The 22,418-nt window shown below is 35.7% G+C and overlaps 1 protein-coding gene across 2 annotated transcripts in view; it reads right to left on the bottom strand.

Moving 5' to 3' along the window:
- Positions 1-22,418, bottom strand: part of slc44a5a (solute carrier family 44 member 5a) — a 102,266-nt gene that overhangs the window by 23,015 nt on the left and 56,833 nt on the right. For both annotated transcript variants that reach the window (XM_065275940.2, XM_065275941.2), the window contains exons 3-14: positions 14,635-14,708; positions 7,845-7,929; positions 6,871-6,955; positions 6,611-6,739; positions 4,127-4,187; positions 2,892-3,015; positions 2,109-2,192; positions 1,863-1,975; positions 1,155-1,286; positions 968-1,067; positions 793-885; positions 405-492 (exon numbers count right to left, since the gene is read on the bottom strand). In XM_065275940.2, coding sequence (XP_065132012.1) covers positions 405-492; positions 793-885; positions 968-1,067; positions 1,155-1,286; positions 1,863-1,975; positions 2,109-2,192; positions 2,892-3,015; positions 4,127-4,187; positions 6,611-6,739; positions 6,871-6,955; positions 7,845-7,929; positions 14,635-14,708 — 1,168 coding nt within the window. The remainder of the gene's footprint in view (positions 1-404; positions 493-792; positions 886-967; positions 1,068-1,154; positions 1,287-1,862; positions 1,976-2,108; positions 2,193-2,891; positions 3,016-4,126; positions 4,188-6,610; positions 6,740-6,870; positions 6,956-7,844; positions 7,930-14,634; positions 14,709-22,418) is intronic.

Genomic DNA, 22,418 nt, shown 5'->3' with positions numbered 1-22,418 from the left:
TTAGTTCATTTCTTTCAAATATTTAGTTTAATACATTAAAATCGGTTGAAATAAATGTTGACTAATATTGTTTTGTAAAATGTTTGTTGATTACTACACTGTTCACTCTACTTACAAGCTTACATATGTTCACTTTAAGTGTTATTATTTACATTATAATTAAAAATTAATTTAACACAACCAGCATGGTATCATGTTTTAAAGTTATATTAAAATCAGATTATAAAAAGTTAGTATTAAACTATTATTACGAATGAATAATTATTATTCAATTATTATTCGTACAATTACTACTAATAGTATATATATTATTTTTTGTAAATCAAATTATAAGTCTGAATGTTTTTATCCTTTCCATATCAGTATTATTGCTTTATTTTATTAAAATCAGCAAAAGATCTTACCTTGGGACTGCAAGTCATATTGGCATACTTGCAGCTGGGATGAGAGGATGCAACTTTATAAACAGCACTGCCAGAAGATGCAAGAAAGCTTTAGGTTTCATTAAGGAATAAAGATGGGACACTACCAAGTCATATACAGAATACATACAGAAGTATATACCCCTACTAAAAAAATATTATTAGCTATTACAATAGTGCCACCTAGTGGCGAAAAAGGCAAACTACATGCACATATCTGACACAGTACTGTATATATCTCATGTCCTGTGGACATCTTCCAAAATATTTATTTCCTTATTTTAATGCACTTTTTTATTTCTCATCTTTGAAGTTGTTAAATCTTTTTTTAATCTATGTTCTACGTTCCATGAGTTAAATAGGGGGATACACTGCAGTCATGGCCCAGTAGAAGATACAGATCACCAGCAGCACAAAGGTGATGATGGGGTAAAACAGCGCAGACATGATGTAACTGATGGCCCTGCAGAGACACAAACATATGGGTCATCGAAGAAAAGGATGGGGTCGCTGCAAAGGTTAGGAAGATAATAAAAGAGACTTACTTGCTGCCCTCCTTGAGTAAAGCAATAGCGATACGAACCCTTTTTCTCAGAAATATGAGCATTACAACTATAGAGACTTCAGTCAAACTCAGCATGATCACTGAGAGGAACAGAAAGACAGCAGAACAAGTTAACAAGCATTAAACAATGCAATTTACAAAGCCATGTGTCATCCTTTGCGTCTTACTGAAGACGAGCCAGGTTTGGCTGAGTTTTAAGTAGACCTGGAGGTCCGTCTGAAAACCGATGTCAGAGATGGGGACATCCGCTCCGGGGGTCTCCCTGAGAGATGAGAACTCCCAGTAACAGTGCCAGATGCCTACAACAGAAGAATGACTTTAAAAAGGGTAACACAGAAGATCTACTCACACCCTTCTAGCTGTTTGTGTCCTCTTTATCAGATGTTTGCTGACACTTTAAACCAAAAACTACAGTGTTTCTGGAGATCGGTTGGTAGAGCATTGCATTAGCAGTGCAAAGTTCATGGGTTCCATTCAAACACATATGGATGAAAAATATGATAAAAGTGTCATATGCATATTTAATTGTGCATTACACATGCTTGGAAACAATATCGACATCAAAAATCTTTCCAAATGTTCTCTGGCATCCAATCACTCGACCCAGTTTTTGTAAAGAAAATAAAAAAAGAAGAAAATAGGTTGGTAAGAAAATAAATAGTTTTTAAACAAAAAACAAGCAAATAAATAAATAAATATGCTAATGGTAAGACATTTTGTGTAAGCTGCTTTGAAAAAAAGGATCGGCTAAAGGAATAAATGGACATGTAATGTAAAATGTTTTACAGATGATATTTCATGTTGAGCTGAACTTCATTAACCTTTTCTCTGCCTTGAAGCAATATCACACAAGCATATTACACATAGAAACTGACCGTAGGCCACCAGCAGGATAACAGCGATGATGATAAAACAGAGGAGGAAGCCTGCGGTGAAACGCAGCAGCAGGAGGAAGATAAGACTGATGATCAGTGCTAAGACCAGCCCCCTGTCACAGTCAAAACACACATCGACAAACATGTCTGTCATAGTGTATAATACAATCAAACTGTTGTCTTTATGATATTTCGATAATATCTTTTAAACATTGTACAGTATAATATGTGCAGCAAAATGCTTACATTACTATCCAGTACCAAGAACTGGCATAATCCTCCACAATCTTCATTCCAACTTCTTTGGCTTCAAGGATACCTGTAATACCACTGTACAACAAAACACCTGTCTATAAAGTCCTTGAATCTGATTGGACGAGAGGCAAGCCAACACTTCTGGTTGTATGCAAGGAATCTATCATTACTTTTAAAGAGCACCTATTGTCCGATTCACGTTTTTAAATTTCCTTTGGTGTGTAAGTGTGTATTAGTATGTTAACAATACACTCAAAAAAAACAAACGGTGCTATATAGCACCAAAACTGTTGCTTTGGATCGTAACCATAGAAGAACCATTTTTAGTGCCATATAGCACCGGTGAAGCACCTGTGTAGAACCATGTAGGGGCCATATAGCACCACTATAGCACCACATATGGTTCTACAAAGCACTATATGGTTCTACACAGGTGCTTCACCGGTGCTATATGGCACTAAAAATGGTTCTTCTATGATTACGAGCAAAGAACCACTTTTGGTGCTATATAGCACCGTTTGTTTTTAGAGTGTATGCAAAAATTTACGGTAAAAGGAAAATAATGTTTTTTTAACCATAAACCACGCAAACACACTGTATTATACCAAATACACAAAAAAACGTTTTTAGCAATAAAATAGGTGCTCTTTAATAGAGATAACATTGCACATCTTTAAACAAAACAGAAATTAGAAATAGAAGACTACAATGTGTAAAATGTTTCAACTAGTATGTACAGTAGTATGCAGTGTGTAGTGTGTTTGAAATACATACTTGGCGGCATCTTTAAGTTCAGACACACTTCTTGCTGTGTCCATTGCATCTTTAAAATCTGTTTTGTTAGCAACTGTTAATGTGCCATTTCTGGTGATGAAGTCTGGGAAACAGCGCTGCAAAACTGCCAAGGAAAATAAAGTATTACTTAAACAGCTACTCATTTCCAATGCAAATTAGCTCTAAATTGGCTAAACCACAGCACTACAAAGTTAAATTTACATACATTAATTTTACGCTTTCATTCAAAGATACTTAAGTTACTGTACAAATAAGAGAGCATTTAACATTTTGTCTTTAAGGGAAAGTTTCACAAATAACAATTCTGTCATCATTTACGCAAACAAACCTGTATACATGTCTTTGTTCTGCAGCATTGACTAACATAGTATTTTCCTTCCCTACTATGGAAGTCAATGGTGCTCCTGTTTCCTGCTTGATTACAAATATCTTCCTTTGTGTTCAGCAAAACAAAGAAATGTATAGAGGTTTGTAACATTTTAAGGGGGAGTAAATAATGACAGAATTTCTTTAAAGAGCACCTATCGTCCAATTTACGATTTCCTTTGGTGTGTAAGTGTCTATTACTAAATGTTAACGATATGCAAAAGGTACGAATCTCAAAGTAAACGATGGCGCGAGTTATCGTTTCCAGCGTAAATCTCTTTTCTTGGACTACAACAAACACACGAATTGTAGGCAACAGTTTACTTCCTGGGATTGGTGATGTAGTAAAGAGTGACATTATCATAATTCCTCCCGCTTTGGACTCACAGACTGTAAGTTAACTCCTGTTAGCGTTGCATTGTGAGCGAATCATTCAAACATAGTAAGGAGCGTCACATTTGCGTCTGATGTAAGAGGAATTCAGCTCAATCATAAAGTACAGATTAGCTGGCCAATCAGGGACACAGCGATTTTCAGATCAATGCATTTTGTACAAAATCAGAGCGTTTAAGGAAGGCAGGGATATCTGGAGACACAAAAATGTACGGTATGTGGAAAATAATGTGTTTTTAACCATAATGCAACACATTGCATTATACCAAATACACAAAATAACGCTGTTTTTTTAGCAATGAAATAGGTGCTCTTTAACTGAAATGTCTTTTTCTGAACTATTCCTTTAAGAGCCAACAATAAGCATATAGCAGTCTTTAAAGCTATGTTTACAAGTAAGAGTACATTTAAATAAATACACTGAAAAAACACACACACACACACATTGCACTTACAGGGTCGACTCGGTACTATCATAGACGGACAGTCTTCATCTCTTAGTACTTGTGCCACAGACTGAAACAAGAAAAGTTGTCAAAACATCTCTACTGTATATCAGCACATTACTTTGTCAAACCTGATTTGTGCCGCAGAAATGCACAATGGTGAATTCTGTAATAAAAACTGTACACAAGCAGCTCAGTTACTGTATTTGATTTAAGACACTCCCTGTTGGTGTGAAGATCAATACACATACTGTACATCATCTGGATATAATGTTCACATAAAATACTGTATGCCAATATATATGTGTCCTCCTAGACAATATTAGCAGTCTGACAACAGGCATCAACTGAAGTGTGAAGTACTTTAAAGTTTACTGCTCATTATAAGAGCCTTTTATTGAACAAAATCTTCCAGCAGCAAACATGCCTCTTCAGTGTGATGTCTTAAAAGCCCTGCAAGAGCCTGTGAAATTATCCATGTCAGTCTGGAAAAAACTACTCAATCTCCTGATGCTCATGGTTGTGGAATACAGAACTTAAAAAAAGACACCATGGCATTATTTTGGATAGGACTTTACTGAGACACCTGTATAGGCGCAGTCTGTAGCAGTATGAGAAAGCAAAATACTTAGTTAAGTAGCTTTGTCTCAGATGATTCTTCTTAAAAATTTATAAAAATAAGAGATATAAAAATAAGCAAAAATTAGGATATATAATAGAGACTCTTACTATAGAGTAGAGAGATAAAACATTAATGTGGAATTCATAGCTCAGATAATTTTGTCTCGAACAAATTAGAAATTGAAATTAGTTAAAGGCAGGGTGCGTGATTTATGAAAAACACTTTGGATAAGGGAGTTGGGCCAAGTACCAAAACACACTTGTAGCCAATCAGCAGTAAGGGGCGTGTCTACTTACCGACATTGTTGCCTGGGTTGCGCATGTGTGGGGCGGGTCTATCAAAAGAAAGTTCAGATTCTATTGGGGTAGGGGCGTGTTTGTTTAGGTGATTTTTAAATGTCAACATTTGCTTTTAGATATCATGCACCCCGCCTTTAGTGTTGGAATTTTTACTGAAGTTTACAGAATTTGATATCTTGGAAAAAGATGCCATTCTCAAAGCATGCCAAGTCTCAAAAGCATGCCATTTAGCCTCACTGCTGACTATAACAAACAATTAAGCTGAATTTCATTTCTAATTTTTCCTTTTTATATGTAATTTTGACCCCGTGATTTCAGAAAAACACAATAAAAATACTGTATTGTAGTGTTGTAGTTAAGACCACCTAACCCTAGACCAAGTCATGACCAAGACAGGGCGAGACAGAGACAAAACTATGACTTTAAAGGGTCGAGACCAAGTCAAGACCAAGACAGGCCGAGACCAAGTCAAGACCAAGACCAGTGCAAGTCACTGCATTTAAACACTCCACTAAAATGTGGAATATGCATATGATTACGCACTTCTTGTCTGTGTGTGTGTGCGTGCGTGTGTGTGTGTGTGTGTGTGTGTGTGCCATCAGAGAAGTTGATAAGATAATCAAAGGCATTGCAGATATGTGGGAATTTATCTTTGTCTATAAGCAAAGAAAAGTGAACAAACACTAAAGAGCTGACACCAACTTAACCATTTATTCTGAACTGTCTTTCCATGGCTTTCCATCCACTTAACACAATGCAGGTGTTTTTAGTAATAAAATTAGAAAAATTGTCATTGGGAGAAACTTAAACAATGCTTAAAAATGCCAACATCATATGCCAAACCTGAATAAACTGCATAAAATGAATGATAAAAAATAAATTTGTGATATGCCATCAGTTTTGGTCTTGACCGGTCTTGAAATAAAATTCCGAGTCCTCTTTATCTGAGACCGAGACGAGACCGAGTAAAAAAGCGGTCGATTCCAAGACGAGACCAAGACCTTTAAAAAGTGGTCTTGAGACTGGTCTCGAGAACTACACTGTATTGTTTCAAACCATGGTTGGGTAAATATGGACAAACCCAACTGTTGGGTTTGATAAACCCTTAACCTATGCTTGATTGTTTTAATACATGGCTATTGTCAAATATGGACATTTTCTTATTTAAACGGTTTGTTTTGTTCATATTTTACCAAGCCATGTGTTGAAACAGGGGCTCTCCAACTGGGGGAAATGATTTCTAAATGTCTAGTGACATATCAGGGCCATTTTATGATTAATTGATATAAATTTCTTACATACTGTTCCTTTAATATGTTTGTTAAATTTAAAGTCTAAGTCTGAGATTGTCATGAATTTGCTTTGGGTGGGCTACGAAGGGATGCACCCTTTACAGTGGAGGGGGACAACTGGGAAACACTGGGTGCACATGGAAGGGGAAAAACAAATGAACAACGACAAGTTAACCACCACTTTCCTGAATCTGTACAGCTTCTGTTTCAGTACTCTAACTGGTACTATTGCCTTTATTGATTCTCAGCAGCAATTCTTTAGTACGTTTATGTGAATTACCTTTTTGGGGTTGTTGAAGCCTGGTTTGCAGAACTGTTTATAGTAGTCCCAGTGGCTCTTATTGAATTTATTAAGGAGTTGCATATCGGTGTAGGTGGCAAATCGATCAGGGCACTTGGAAACACACATCTATGGTGGAGGAAAAACATCAGTTTAGGATTTTCTAACAACAAACCTGTCCGGCAGAACCCGAAAGAGAACAGACAGCAGGTCTGTCAATAATCCTGTTAAATCTTTTAAACTGAGAACAGATGTATTACCTGAGTAGTAGGGCACTGGAGGTTTATCAGGACAGATGGGCTGGCACATTTTAGTATGTTGAAGTAGAATAAGATGTTTTTTTTTCTATGGAAAGAAATATGAGAATCACACTGTGAACCATAAAATTACCAGTATTTTATTTCTGGTGCTCTTTGGTTTGCTTAAATTTGGCCAGTAGGTGTCAGTGGAGCTCCTTAAATGAAGAGACCCAGTGTATTGGCAATGAAAACCATTCCGCTCACATCAATGCTTTTCACTCTGTAATATAACCTGTTGTATTTTTGTAATAAAACTTAATCATATTTGACATTTAACCCTGTTTAAAAAACAAATAATAATATTCATGTATTTGGCAGACACTTTAATTCACAGAAACGACACAGCTTTGCATTTCTGAGAAAGCAGATTTCTTAGGATTCGAACCCATGTCATTGCTATAATGCTATACTTTACTAGTTCAGCTATGGGAACACACAGTCTGTCCAGCATTCTCCGACCTGACAAATAACTAAACCACAAGAGAAATGTATCTGATAGTGATAAAACCTCAGTGTTCAGACATAATGTCTGGACAAAGGGAAGCATTAACGGCTTGTGTTAGATACCCCTTCCCGTAAGCCCCTAATCCACCGAGGGCAACACATCTCCTAATTAAAAACACCACGATCCAAAATCTTTCAATCCACTGCATAGAAAACATCTCTCCCTCTATAGCTGTGCATAACAAGCACTCTTATCACTGTGCCCCAGCTTTCCTAATGAGCAATTCTTTATTTTCCCCAAGGTTATGTGGTGTCAATCAACACAAAACGGCACAAAAGGGAATGCAGCACTAAAGCTTGCGAAAAAAAAGTTGGGCTTTAAAAAAACAGAAGCAAAGAAAGACTGTAATAATATGTTTTATGGGATAAGGTATATGATTCTTCCCTACATAGAAGCCTGATAATGGGATAGTGGGGTTTGTGGTACTTACGCATTGGGCGTACCCTTCTGTCCACAGAACTGACCCGTGCTATCTGTTGGGTAAATGACTTTTTTGGGGTCCCCATGAATCCAAGCTACAACAAATAAGAGAAGATCATTTAGGTATAAACTCTTTCAGCAGACTACAGTTTAGTGAACGGTTTGTTTTGCACACTTTAACCCTGATGCTATCAATCTGTCCGATGGTAATGCCGGCTTTGCAAAGAGGATGGGGCACAAGCAATTATATTGGACCTGATCAGATCAGTTCATTAAGGTGCACTATCACACCATGGGATCTATACAATTTTGCAATTACCAAACATATCTATCTCATGAGCATAAAATAACAACTGCCAGGACCTGTGCAGTAGGGCTCAGGATAACTTCATTAGAAAATGGAGGAGTACAAGATTTCAGGGATGTAAACACCACTCACTCTTAAAAACAAATGTTCCTACAATGAATAAATCTTTTTGCACTTACATTTTAAGTTTAATAAACAAGAATTGCTGTAACTTATTGAATCCAGTTGGATTTGGTTTTGTAATGTCAACTATATTTTATAAGTTACAGCAACACATTACGAGTCAATACAAGTTGGATAAACTTAAAAATGTAAGTGTAAAAAGATTTTGGTAACACTTTACTTAAAGGGGTGTTCATTAAGGTCTTTATACACCAGGACGTTTTTCGTCTGACATGACACCTTTATAATCATGACATGACACGTGTCATGGACATGAAGAAGATTTTATGCACGTTTATGACAACTGACATTAAGTGTAATTCGTTCAATTAAGTCATTTGTAATGCAAAGATAACATTGTTTGAGACATCTTTGTTATGACAACTTAACATTAACCAATACATCATAACTTGACAACTTAACATTACCAGGAAAACATAACTGACCACTTTTTACCAGTGATACAAATTGAATTTGTCATTAAAATGTCATTATGTTAATACTCAAAATAGTTTTGTAACAGCGTCAGGAATATTTTTCTTGACCTCAACTACAGTGGTACAAATATAATCTGTCATTAAAATGTAATTAAGTGTTAATACTCAAAATAGTTTTATAACAGCGTCACGAATATTCTTTAGTTCATAATGTTTTTTTTAAGTTTCCGCATGTGTTTAATAAATTAAATCAATTATTAAATAAAAATAAATAATGATAATAATAATAAGTAATAATAATTAAAATGAATACAATTATATTGTATTGCATCTGGAGACTGATTTACCTAAAATTAAATGAAAACAATACAATAATGGGATAAGCCATGCAGCGTTGGGTCAGTATCTCTGGAAAAACTGTTAATTACATTAAATTAATTCATTTAAATTAATTAAATGCTTTGTTAGTTTTTTTCTTCTATGTAAGAAAATTTCAGAACCCTCTGTCGGAGGAAGTTCTGTTCGTTGTAAATTTTTTGTGCACATACATAAAGTTAAGTTTAATCTGTTGCATTTTGTTAAGGTATTGACAAATATTTGACATATTAACACTTAATGATATTTATATGACAGTTTAATGTAATGTTAACCCATAAAGTTTCTTAAGTTTCTTAAGTTTGATCATTATTCTGCTATGTCATGTTTATGACAGATTTATGACAAGCTATGATGTGTTGGTTTATGTCAAGTTGTCATAACAAAGACATTTCAAACAATGTCATCTTTGCATTATAAATGACATAACTGGACGAATGACACTTAATGACAGTTGTCATAAATGTGCATTAAAGGTCCTTCAGGTTCATGGCACGTGTCATGTAATAATTATGAAGGTGTCATGTCAGTCTTATGAACACCCTTTCAGGTAAAGTGTTACCAAGATTTTTTTACAGTGTCCAGACGGTTCTTTTTTTGGCTATACGGTTCAATAAAGAGAACGTCAACAGAACCTTTTCGAAGTTCATTTTACCATACACATAAGTCAGCTACATAGCAGCCATGCAAATTCAAAAATTCACAATTTTGCTCCACCCACAAGGCAAATGGATATTTGTAGCATCTGAAAATTGTTCTGATTGAACGTGAACCCAACATGCAAAAGCTCTGTGTGAAGTCACCTGCTAAGCAAATGCTATTAGAGATGCATTTCACAGAGCTGTGAAATTGGTTCACACTACAATGCCTCGTTTTAATGCCAGAGTAAAGCTGCAATAACAATCTTGATTCTGGCCTTTCCAAATATACTAGTGTTTGCATGCAAAGCAATACTATTAGCATTAATATTATACAAAAACAACAAATTGTATGTAAGACATGGAGTTCATGTTAATATTTTCAAATGAAGCTATTTATATACCTCAAAATGTTGGAGCGACAATAAGTAACATATTTTCTGTGCCCACCCGGATCTGCAAATATGACTGTCAGCGAGACTAAGACATTGTGTCTAGAAGATGACATCATTGGTGATTTCATCTTTGTGTCTGGAAAAAGGGAGACTGGAGTGTTTTTTTTTTTGGAAGGGGTAGGCATGGTGACATCATTCCTTTGCTAGGGGCAAAATGAAGTAATGCCATTGTGGCCCCTCCCTAACCCACCATTAGCCTTTACACACTCTGTTAGGTGCACAGACCATCGTACTAAATGAGCTCATGGTCCAAAAGGGGTTAGACCACCATATATATAGCGATATACAATTGAGGTGATGGTATTGTGTAAATGGCTTATGAAGGGATTTGCGTAATGTAGCAACTTGTGTAATTCAAAGGATGCAAGACTGGATCGGTGTTCACATTCTAAGCAGGTACAGGCACTTGCCACTGAATATCACTATGGTCATGATGATATCGCTGTTGGAGAGACAGAGCAGACTTAGCAGACTTTTAGTTAAAAGTCATGGCACTGTAGTTATCTCATCTTTGTTGCAGATGCACCCTACATCCATGGCAAACCTTCAAAGTGAATTTCATTTCCTTCTCCAATGGGAACATCACGCTGTCAATCTGTCTAAAGTCTTAGTTTTAAACCCGATCAGCGTTTGCTACGAGGGCATATTTGTGTCAGCCGGGCCATCACCATCAAGAGCCTGGATCTGTAGTGTGTTTGATATCGGGAAAATCTCCTAAGGTTAACCTGCAGCGAGTTGGAATGAAACCGCTTGATGGTAAAGTGATATCATTTTTCCAAACTTCTTCCAAAGGTCTTTTTGTCCTTGAAACAAAGGGTATGTGGTAACAGAACAAAGCCACCCCCTTTGGCAATGGTTCTGTCTTGCGATAGCTTCAATGTTACAAGTGTAGGAATTTCAGAGAGTGGTATTAGAGTTAGCGTTAACTTTAGCCATGCTTTGAAGTGGAGGGAAGAAATGTGGAGGAGCTCCTTGTGGGGTTGAGCGTCATAAAATATTCATGTACAAACTTACATCACACGAGTTGACAAGGAACGCATAAGCCTTTGCTCTCGATCCTCAAAAACATTCCTTAGAAAAAGTGATGCTCTCTCTCTTTTTGTGTCTTTTATCTATAAAACGCCCACTTTAATAACATATGTCTGTTATCCAACATGATATCTTGGATGATTTTTCATCTGCTTTCTATGAGGTCGTTAAAGTTTAGTTCTCTGATAATAAGCAGGGATATTCAGAATCAGAGCAATACGGCTCATCTGATCAAAGGTTTTCCTGTAGGTTTATGCCCTGTAGGCGAGTGTTTTCATCTTTTTGTGAGAGAAAGTAATTAAAACCATCATTAAACTATCTTCATTACAACTAAAACTCAGTTGGAGAGCAACTACATTAACACAAAAGCATGACAATGGTGTTCAGTATTCCTACATCCAAAAAATGACTTATGTTACTGTATGTTGCATACAAACAGCTTTACAGCATCTGGGTTAAAAAAAGTTAAACAAACCTAAAACAAACAAATAAGCAAGCAAACAAATTTAATTAATTGATTCATAGTGCAGGTCTTTGCAGTGCATTTTATTTTATTTTTAAATCCACATTGCTGTCTCCCTAAATGGGTCCTAATTGTTTTGGCAACACTTTATTTTGGTAGTCCATTACTATAATTACCTTGGGAAATTCTTATTAACTACTAGTCATGGTATTTGTAGACAAGTAGTATTAGTAGACTGTCTACTTTATATCTATTAACACTTTATTATGCAAAAACATTACTAACCCTTACTACTCCTTAAATTCTACTAATAATCTAATGAAGTTGCAAAGCTATAATTACTAAAATGTCTGAAGTGGACTATAAAAATAAAGTGTATAACTAGATTAATTTAAGGAGAATATCTTTTTTAAATACATAAATATATAATTTAAGGTTACTTGAAGGCAGTTATGCTAATTTTAACTGAAATGATGCTTAATGCCTTGCAAAATAATCCTTGACAATAGTCTTGACAATAATGTTCCTTCTGCACTCTCAGAAAAAAATGTAAAAAAGTTGTAGCTTTTTGTTACTGGGATGGGACCTTTAAAAAAAAAGCATGTACCTTAGAGGTACCAATATGCACCTTTAAGGTACAAAAGTGCACTTTTTGAAAACGTACCACCCCATTGACAACTTCATGGGTCCTATTTAAATGATCTAAGCGCATGCTCTAAAGCGGATGACGCACAGTCCAAAAGGGTGTGTCTGAATCCACTTTTGCTTATTTACCGATGGGGAAAATGGTTTGTGCGCCTAGCGCACAGTCTAAACGGGGTGTTCCTATTCTCGTAATCAGTAATGGGTGTGTTTTGAGTGTGATGTGCAATAAACCAATGAGAGTAGTGATGCACCAAAATGAAAATTCTTGGCTGAAACCGAAAACCGAAAAAGAGGAAACCAAGGCCGAAGACCCGAAACCGAAACACCAAAATAAATTATTATGCCAATTATTAGTACAAATGAATTCATGGCTATCACTGTGTACTAACTTTACTAAGGGTGTGTCACAGATTACAAAACTCACGGTTCGGATCACATTACAGTTTTTGAGGCACGGATCAGATTATTTTTCAGTTCAGCAAAAAGGGGGTGGGGAAAATCTAATAACAAATAAAGAATTGGCAAACATTTATAAAAAAGAACAAAGATGCACATTAATAAGGGATAACATTAGCATTAGCTACAGAAATCGAATGAAATGAGTCATAACACTGTCTTTGTATAAATTAACTATATTATTATTTTTATGTACAGAAGTGATTTTCTCTTTGTCTTGGGTTGTTTGATTAACATTAATGACACAGACTTATTATGGTTACTGTCTCTTTAAGACCAAATAAGCAGAGACTGGTTTCTGACTGTAATCTATACATACACTTAAGACATAAACAAATATTTTTATTAGAAAAAGAATACTGCGCGCGCACACAGAGATCGAGGGAGAATCCCAAACAGTGCAGCATAAAAACGTTACGTTGTTTTCATTGCTTTATTCGGCAAATGTATGTTAATGGACTACAGTATGAGACACATTTGCGTGACTCGCTCTAAAGTTAACACATCAAGAGTTCTGTTCTTTGAAGGGGATACTGTGATGATCACGTCTGGACCGGACACATTTAACCGCATGTGCCTCTGTGCGTACAGACAACTGCTCACTTTAGCACCTTTTTGCGGTTAAATACATCCACACCACAGACATGTTGCTTCAGACAAGCACGTGCAGGTCACGGTTTCTGTTTGCTTCATCACAAAAAATTTCGGCCATATTGTTTCGGTGATAAATATCTTTCGGCCGAATATTCGGTGCATCCCTAAATGAGAGTCTCATCTTCCATCCCCTTTAAAAGCCAGTTGTGCTCGCGCCATGCCGATTTCCTATGTAGATGGTGGAATTTGTAAACTGAAAAACTAAGTGGAGGAAGAAGACCACCAGTTTAAGAATGATGTAAAAAAATGCATTGTTTTTATTTGTATTAACATTATTGTTTTTGTATTAAAACCTTTGGTTCTCTTTAAAAGTTGTTTTTCTTTCAGTCATGGAAGTAAAAATAGCAGGCTTTTAATTGCTGTAAATGTATGGATAGCCTACATGATCAGTGTAATCTCAAAGAATAATTAACAAATATGCAAGAAAAGGTTTGTACTCTATAATACTTTATTTATAAGAAACAGGAGATAAAGAATTTACAAACATGTTTGCATTTCAGCACTTGGACAGCGCCGTATTTTGAAATGCATTACTTAAAAAAGGTTCTTTTTTACATCATGAAACTGGTCCTCATTTATGTCCAAGAGACTCTAGTAATAATCTTTTACATTTTAATCCTTTAATTTTTCACATTTAAAAACGTTTGTGTGCTGCTGTGCATCCATGTGTGTGATAAGCAAACACGCATTGTCGTCCCGTATATAAGCGCATATTACTAACGCACTCTTTAAATAACAAAAACAATATGGCACCATTGACTTCAGACCAGATTTTAGTTGGTCAATAGCGTAGTCTATTTTAGTTGACTCAAAATAGCAACGCGGCAGCAATGCGCCTGAGCACACCTCGTTTTCAGACCAGAACGGCCATGGGTGCAAAAATGGGCGCAAATGCATTTGATATTTAACAACGTGGCACTGAACATGAAAATGATAACTGTGGTGGGCTGAGACTTGCATCACACATTGCGCCAGGTGTATGACAGAGCCCCATGTGGTACAAAGTGTGTGAACTGCAAAATGCTTACTGTATATTACACAGTAAACAATGTTTGCCTGCCTTTGTTATACTAGTGGGTCTACTGTGGTGACCTAGCCCGGCTTGTGTTTTTTTACACCGCCATAAAAACAAATGATTATTATCAGTTTCTTCCAGAAGAAAGCAGATGCAGCACTTACCCACAGTGCCCAGTGCAATGTAGCCAAGAATGACAATGATGAAGAGCACACAGCACAGCACATCCGTGCAGCCTCTGCAAAACACAAGACAATCAAAAAGCTTTATCTTTTTTATGAGCCTATGGTGTTGACACATTTCCCCAGCTTAATTCAGGCTTATTTCATGTTTTCATTTTATTCACTCATTAATTTACTCATTCATGGCTGGGAAAGATAATAGTAAATTTAAGGAGTTTCAAACCTATATTATGCCAGATTTCCCTCAGTTCTTTGGTTTTATAAAAACTTTGGATGCAACTTTGGAGTGTCTTGGAAATGCAGATGTATAAATTAAAGGGACACTCCAATTTTTTTAAAATAGGCTTATTTTCCAGCTCCCCTAGAGTTAAACATTTGATTTTTACAGTTTTGGAATCAATTCAGCCGATCTCTTTTCTGTAGTTGCATCGTGTACTAAGACTGACGGAAAATGAAAAGTGGTTTAAAAGTGCATATTTTGTAATTTTCTTGCTGAAAATGACAACAATTTTGCTAGATAAGACCTTTATGCCTCATTTGGGATCATTTAGAGACCTTTGAAGCTGTGTTAAAAATGCACTTTTAAACTGCATTGAAACTGTAAACTGCAGGCCAAACATTAACCCCATTTTAAAATTTAATATATTTTAACTTTTACCTATTATATAATTATTATTATATATTATAACATCTTGTATCCATTTTTTTGCCTTTTAATAACTGACAACTCATGATAATATTTTAAAAACAATTCCAGTTACACATTGCAAGAGAAAAATGTTAATAGTAAAATTGCACTTTGTTTTCTTTTTTTTAATATTTTGAAGATATGTAGGCTAAACTGCCTTTCCATTGTACACTACATTCGGTCGGGGTTCGCCCCCTAGTGGCAGTCATAATAAAATTTCAGTTTCATCGTAAATCTTTGTCAACATGGGAGAAAAGCTCATTCCAGCGCAAGAGCCTTCAATCTACAAATATATGAAGAGTTTGGTTCCAAAACGCAATAAATCCATTTTGATAAATTTCGGTATAAACCGTTTTCTATACCAAGGAAGTGATAAGATGAAAACCACTATTTTCTGTTACAAACTTTCACATTGCATCTTTAGGTTATAAAAACATAAACAATTCAAATCCATAACTTGATTTTGAAAGATTTATTATAAAAACTGATTATTTTTTCCACAAAATGCAATAAATCCATGACAAGTTTTTTTCAAAATGCTATAAATCTATTGAATCAATCGCCTATATAAATGTGCATTCATCTTTGCCATTTTATATTCATTTAGTTGACTAGTGTTATACACTGATAAAAAAATAAACATTAATTGGATTAATCAAAACACTTACTTTGTCATATTAAGAACACTGTCATTGCTGCGGTTATGCTTGACGTCGTCGCTTAACATTTTTCACAGCAATCAGCTGTAAAATGTTTTGGTCCTGCTCGATTTTCGTTGACTTTGAGTAAAATTATGGAAAGTTTTTCATAAGATCCTCTGGGGTCAATAAGTATGTTTACATGCACAGAATAAGCGGATAACTATCAAAAATCTGCTTATTACAGAAAACTGTTTTCATGCGTTTACATGCAAATCAATAAGCCGGCTATGCAGACAACTGCGTTTACATGGGACTTGAAGAATTATCAGTTTTCTCGCAGGCAGTGACATCACCACCTATAGTACAAAACAGTCGATCAAAAAGTCAGCGACATATCTGTCTTAAGCTGTACTGTTGTATCTCTCCTCGTGTCTGCAGAACCTGTAAATGTAACATGAGCTTTTATTTTCACAGTTTCTCTGCCAACTGCTTTAGTCGAGCGGAGACTTTTATGCGTTACCTTGCGCTTACTTCCGCGTGTGACGTTTAGCTTTCATATATTTTGTTTTTGTTTGTTTGTTGATCACGAAGTACAAAGTAGATGAGGAAAACTAAGATTCCGTGTACTCAACGCGCCGCCATTGTTTGTTTACATTGCGTGGAATGGTGCGCTGTAATGTGTGGAGTGGATTTATTGCATTCTGTAGAAAAGGAGGAGTGGCGTTTATCTTGTTTTGAGAAAAAAGGGAGAAAAGATGACAGAGTAACACGGTGGATATTGGATTTTGCGCAGAATTAAGAATTTACTTTGAAATACTGACCTGATACTGATTCTGGCAGTAACTCATTTTTTCCAAAAATGGCGTTTATTGCATTTTGGAACCAAACTCTTCATATTTATACTTAATAATTTACTTATCAGTAATCAATCATTTTTTAAAGGATTAAAGTGTTACCGATAAAGTTAAACAAAAAGGGGTTAATAATTTTCACCTTGCACAAGGAAAACACTGAATTACATCACTTATGTTTGGCATGTAACATGCGTCGTAGTCGCACAAGGTTATTTTTTTAATGCATCCAAAGCTTAAATTGGATCAGGAAAACTAACCGCAGATGGTTGGCACCCCACGCAGTGTCTTTCCGACTCTCCTTCCGGTTTACCGGCCATTACTGGTATTTGTCATGTCCAGTGGAAAGGTAAAAGTAACCACGCTTATTTTAAATCAGACAAAAATGACCGGCGGGCCGGATAAAGATGATTGGAGGGCCGCATTTGGTCGGCGGGCTGCCAGTTGACTAGCCCTGCCATAGACTAACCTTTTTTGTTCTTTAAAGAACCATTTATTCAAAAGTTCCTTAAATAACCATTTCTTTTATACATTTTATAATCTGAATAACCCTCTTTCACCTTAAAGAAACTTTTGTGAAACAGAAAGGTTCTTTAAATGTTAAAGGTGCTTTAAAGAACAATTTAAACAGAAAAGGTTCTTCTATGGCGTTGTGAAGCACCTTTATTTTTAAGAGTGCACTGAGCCGATAACTTTTGGAAAAGCAAGGTCACACGTACTGCTATTGCACATCTATTGCAAATCACACATGCAAATCTTTGACAAGGTCAACAGAGAGACATATCTGCAGAGTAGCAAGGAAGAGCAACTGTACAAGAACAGTACGAGAGAGAGAGAGAGAGAGAGAGAGAGAGAGAGAGAGAGAGAGAGAGAGAGAGAGAGAGAGAGAGAGAGAGAGAGAGAGAGAGAGAGAGAGAGAGAGAGAGAGAGAAAATGTTTATGTTATTTATTTCTCTGTAACATGTATACTTTCTGTATTAACATGTACTGTATTTACAGTACTGTAAAAGTTGCTTAAAGCAATACAAAAAGTGCTATATTGTAGAAGTGCTAGATTGCAGCATGAATAATTACGCAATTATATTTATTTTCTTATGTTTAGATACATTGTAAATGTGTATTTATTATTCCGAATACATTCAAACACCACTGTTAAATCTTTAAAAATAAAAATATTGCTCTTTGACAGAGTGATTGTTTCAATATCCTGGAATATAAATGAAAACTTCTCATCGCACAAAAGGTTTTTTCCAAGGGAAAAGTAAAAGGCAAGAAAAATCTATTTTACTCAAAGCTTTAACTGAAAAATGTTCTTCAGGGAATCAAAGCTGTCTTCAATAACATTGCTGCGAAACACCATTTTCTGAACCAAGCAAGTCTTGTTTATATTTGTGCATTTACACAACGTTTAATTTTTTTTCATCCACATTAAATATCCGTGTAAACGTATGAAACATGACCATTAACACACACTTGACATGCATGTACAAGTATAAAAGAGGTTATTGGTCTAATAATAGTTTGCCTTTTTAAAACTAATTGCACAAAAGCGTTTACGAAAGTATTTATTTAAGAGGGTCGAAAACTCTGGAGTAGTGTGGATGAAAGGGGTAACCATAGCAGAAGTAATGCGTTTTAAAACGAAAATGTAGTAAATGCAACCTAGTGTAAGATGGCTCTGTTGAATCTGGAATAAACAAGTATGTTGATGGTTGGTCTGTGTTAGTTGAATCATTGTGAATTGTTAGCCTAAAGAGTATAAGAGTTAGTGTGTATATACTATTGTTGAGGTTGAATATGGGCTGGCATATGAAACTGCATTGCTAAAAGCACAAAGTAATTATAAATGTCTAATTCAACTGCCGTTAATAAATTACTTTGCTTGCCTCTCAGAGGATTGGGGCAAATGGTTGTTTGGAGTAGACAGCTGGTTTGGCTAATTATTTTATTAGTATTAAAAAATTAGCTTTATAAATGCTGAGGTTCGTGCTTTCTCATTACAACACATAAAATATTTAACAATTAAATATTCAGCACGGTAAGGACAGAATAACCTTACAGGTATATTTAAGATATTTATATACTCTTTCCTTACAGTAAACCTAAAAAAAGTTTTGTTTGTTCAGCTATTTTGCATGAAGATTCACATAAACTCCAATGTTAATAATGGTCTCATTGATAAAACTTTAGGAAGTTGGAGGACTGGAACTAACTGGAACTGGAACTAACTGTTTTATAAATACTTTTAACTTACAACTGATGAGGCGTTAACCACACATTATTGTTTTCTTCCCTTTCATTTATCAGACTCTTAATACAGACTGCTTTGATTGAGGTCAGTATCACTGCCCTTCAAATGTTAAACCTTAAGTCCATCAGCTCTGTAAATAGATATCAAAGGAGATTTCAAACATATAAGCTGATAAGAGTTCATTATCAATACCAGCATGTGGGTCAATGATCTACTAAACTGAGCTCACTGTAGCGAAAATTAAAGTGTCTTTAACAAACTATTTATTTACTATTCTAACTAAGCTAATAATGTTGATTAAAAGAAAACACACTATTCAAGATCCACTTTTACGAGTTGTTTGGACATAAATGTGTGTTGGCAGTATGTGAACACAACAGCCCTATAATGAAAAAATCCACCCTCTTTTTAATCCCCATTAAAGGCGGGGTGCACAATTTCTGAAAAACGCTTTGGGAAAGAGAGTCGGGCTGAGTACCAAAACACTTGTAGCCAATCAGCAGTAAGGGGCGTGTCGACATTGCTTGCCTGGGTTGCGTATGTGTGGGCCGGGTCTATCAAAAGAAGGTCCAGATACTATTGGGGTAGGGGTGTGTTTGTTTAGGTGATTTCAAATGTCAACATTGGCTTTCAGAGATCATGCACCCCGCCTTTAAACCAAAGCAGTCTCATTAGACCTGCTGTTTTGATTCTTTTGTTAATGTGACAATACAGAAACAAAGTCCTGCACACGGCCGCTGACTGATAGGGCTGGGTATTGGCAAGGGCCTTACGATACGATTCATATCGCGATACATGGACCATGGTACACTGTGTCACGATACGATACGTTGCATGTTGCGATACATCGCAATATTTTCCCTTTTTTTCATATAAAAATGCAAAAATAGAGCTTTAAAAAAAACTTGTTTAAATCTTGACAGATTTTGTACGCTCTAATAAATGATGTGTTTACTTTTTACACATTTTGTTGTGTTATGCTTTAACACATTATGTGTAACTTTGGGTTGGAATAAAACCCAAGTTGTGTTGTAAGTTACACAAAATGTGAATGTGTTGTTTCAATTATAACAGAGATGAGTGGATTCTGGGACAACACATTTAGTGTGTTATCCCAAAACTAACACTGATTGTTAACACATCCGTTCTGAGAGTGTCTGTATACAAAGCCAATACTTCACTGATTGTGTTCTTGACCAAATTCAGACAGTAGCTTAAATAACAACAAGAGGAGAACATCACCTACAGGAGCAGTGACTGATAGCTTAGTAAAATCCCCCAGCCACTCTATTAAACATTACCTCCTAACGGAGAGAAGAGCTCCCATATAAGCTACACACTTAATAATAAAGGTTTCAGAAAGTTTTTTTGTCAGGCTGTAAGGTTCCATAAAAACCTTTAACATCCGCAGCATCTTTCTCTTGCACAAAAGGTTTTTTGTAGTGAAAAGGGTTCTACGTGACCGTGTTTTTTTTAGGAACTTTTGACTGAAAGGTTCTTTGGGGAACCAAACATGGTACTTCTACAGTATGGCATCATAACTTTAATAACTTTTAGTTAACAGTTGTATACTGTAAAAATTTTATCTACAAAAATAAACACGTAGCTTCAGGCTTAAAAATGTCTTAAAATTATAAGTAAAATCAAAGTGGTGCCTAAGCTGCATTTGCAGACCCATTAAATATAGCTTATGTACTGTACTGATGAAGGAAATCAATAAAATAAAATATATAAAAAACTCTATTATGACAGTTTATTAATTGTCTGACTGATCTAAACTACAACTGAATGAACCAAAATCAGCATAGATCTGGTTTGAACACTAGGATTTTGACCAAATTTTTGCGGTTTTTAACTTTAATCAGAAAGAACCATGAAGAGTAATTGGAGACTTTTTAGAAGTGGAGATTTTTGCATGCGCCTAGAGAGTTTTGCAGCGAAAGACCAATTAAATGACTAGAGATACATTTTTGAGGCATATTATTTACTGAATAATAACCTTTTCAATGCCATTAAAGTGAAATTACTGAACCTAAACATACAAGCCTAATAAAAAAAGCACTTAGAGGGTTTTGCGTCTGAGATCCTTAATGTTGTATTAATCTTATATAAATATTGGTTGGGTTGTAATTGCACATTTTATTATGGGGGAATTCTAGTGTAACTATCAGTGGCGGCCGGTGATTTCGTTTTTTGAGGGTGCACGATGGAAAATCGTCACAACATGTATGTTACGTGTGTGGTTCGTAATTTCAAAATATGTGTTCGGCGCGTTGAGTGAATCTATGTGCATCACGTGTTTTGTCAAAATAAGTGCCTGCTGCAGACGCGTCTTAAGGGTTTATGATAAAAGACTCACAAAATCTCATGCGTAATCAGATTTTACTGTTAAGGGAGTGTCTTGCGTGACTTATTTTGACAAAACACGTAATGCACATGGTTAACATGACGCAACAAACACATATTTTAAAAACACAGGAAACACACGTGACACTCCGAACACTTATTTTGAACTTGCGCCCATCTGAATAGCAGTCACCAGCCACCGCTGGTAACTATGTATATGCCACATGAACTGAAAATGAACTTATTTTTTAATGGTCATCTTATCAAAAAAGTTCATGAAATTAAACAAAGGCTTCTCAAAACATTAAGAGGCTTTGATTGCTCCAAAATAAAAATGTTTAATAATTGACTAATAATCTTCATTCCCAGCACACTATTTCAGTTTTCTCAAGAAATGAGAAGGAGTTGATGCAAAATGGTCTTTGACATTTGTGTGTTTTAAGCTGACCAGTGCTTGGGAATTAGCAGCTTATACATCACAGCTAACAGGTGTGTGACTCCTCTCAGGGACGGTTGATGGACTGTGTTGTTTACGAGCACCAGACTGCACTGACTGGTTACTTTCCAAAAGAGACTCCTGCCAAATCATCCGTGTGAATGGACTATAATGCTCATGACACAATGGAAAAATGAATCATTTGACTTATGAACTTCTAGTTTAACTGCCATACACTTTCCATTACCAAAGCTCCATGGTCCCTTCCAATCTGAAACCAGTCGGTGAGAAAAAATGATACAAAAATATCAACTGTGTGAAGAAAATGCTGAAAGTGTTTAGCTGTGCATAGGGTCATCTATAATTACATCTCCAGCTATCAGGAGCCAATCACCTCACTCTCCCTCTTCCCACTCTCCCTCTTCCCACTTTAAGGGAATCCAAGGGCAGCCATTAGGAATTTTAATGGCTGAATAACTAAATCATCTACCAGGGAATAATTCGTTTCTAATTTCATCTGGTAAATACTAAATGAAGGAAAGCACTGGAAAAT

This window comes from Paramisgurnus dabryanus, chromosome 6 (assembly GCF_030506205.2).
Source record: "Paramisgurnus dabryanus chromosome 6, PD_genome_1.1, whole genome shotgun sequence".
In the NCBI taxonomy this organism is placed as follows: Eukaryota; Metazoa; Chordata; class Actinopteri; order Cypriniformes; family Cobitidae; genus Paramisgurnus; species Paramisgurnus dabryanus.
The sequence above is the reverse complement of the archived record's forward strand: the minus strand, read 5'-3'. Positions and strand labels throughout refer to the sequence as shown.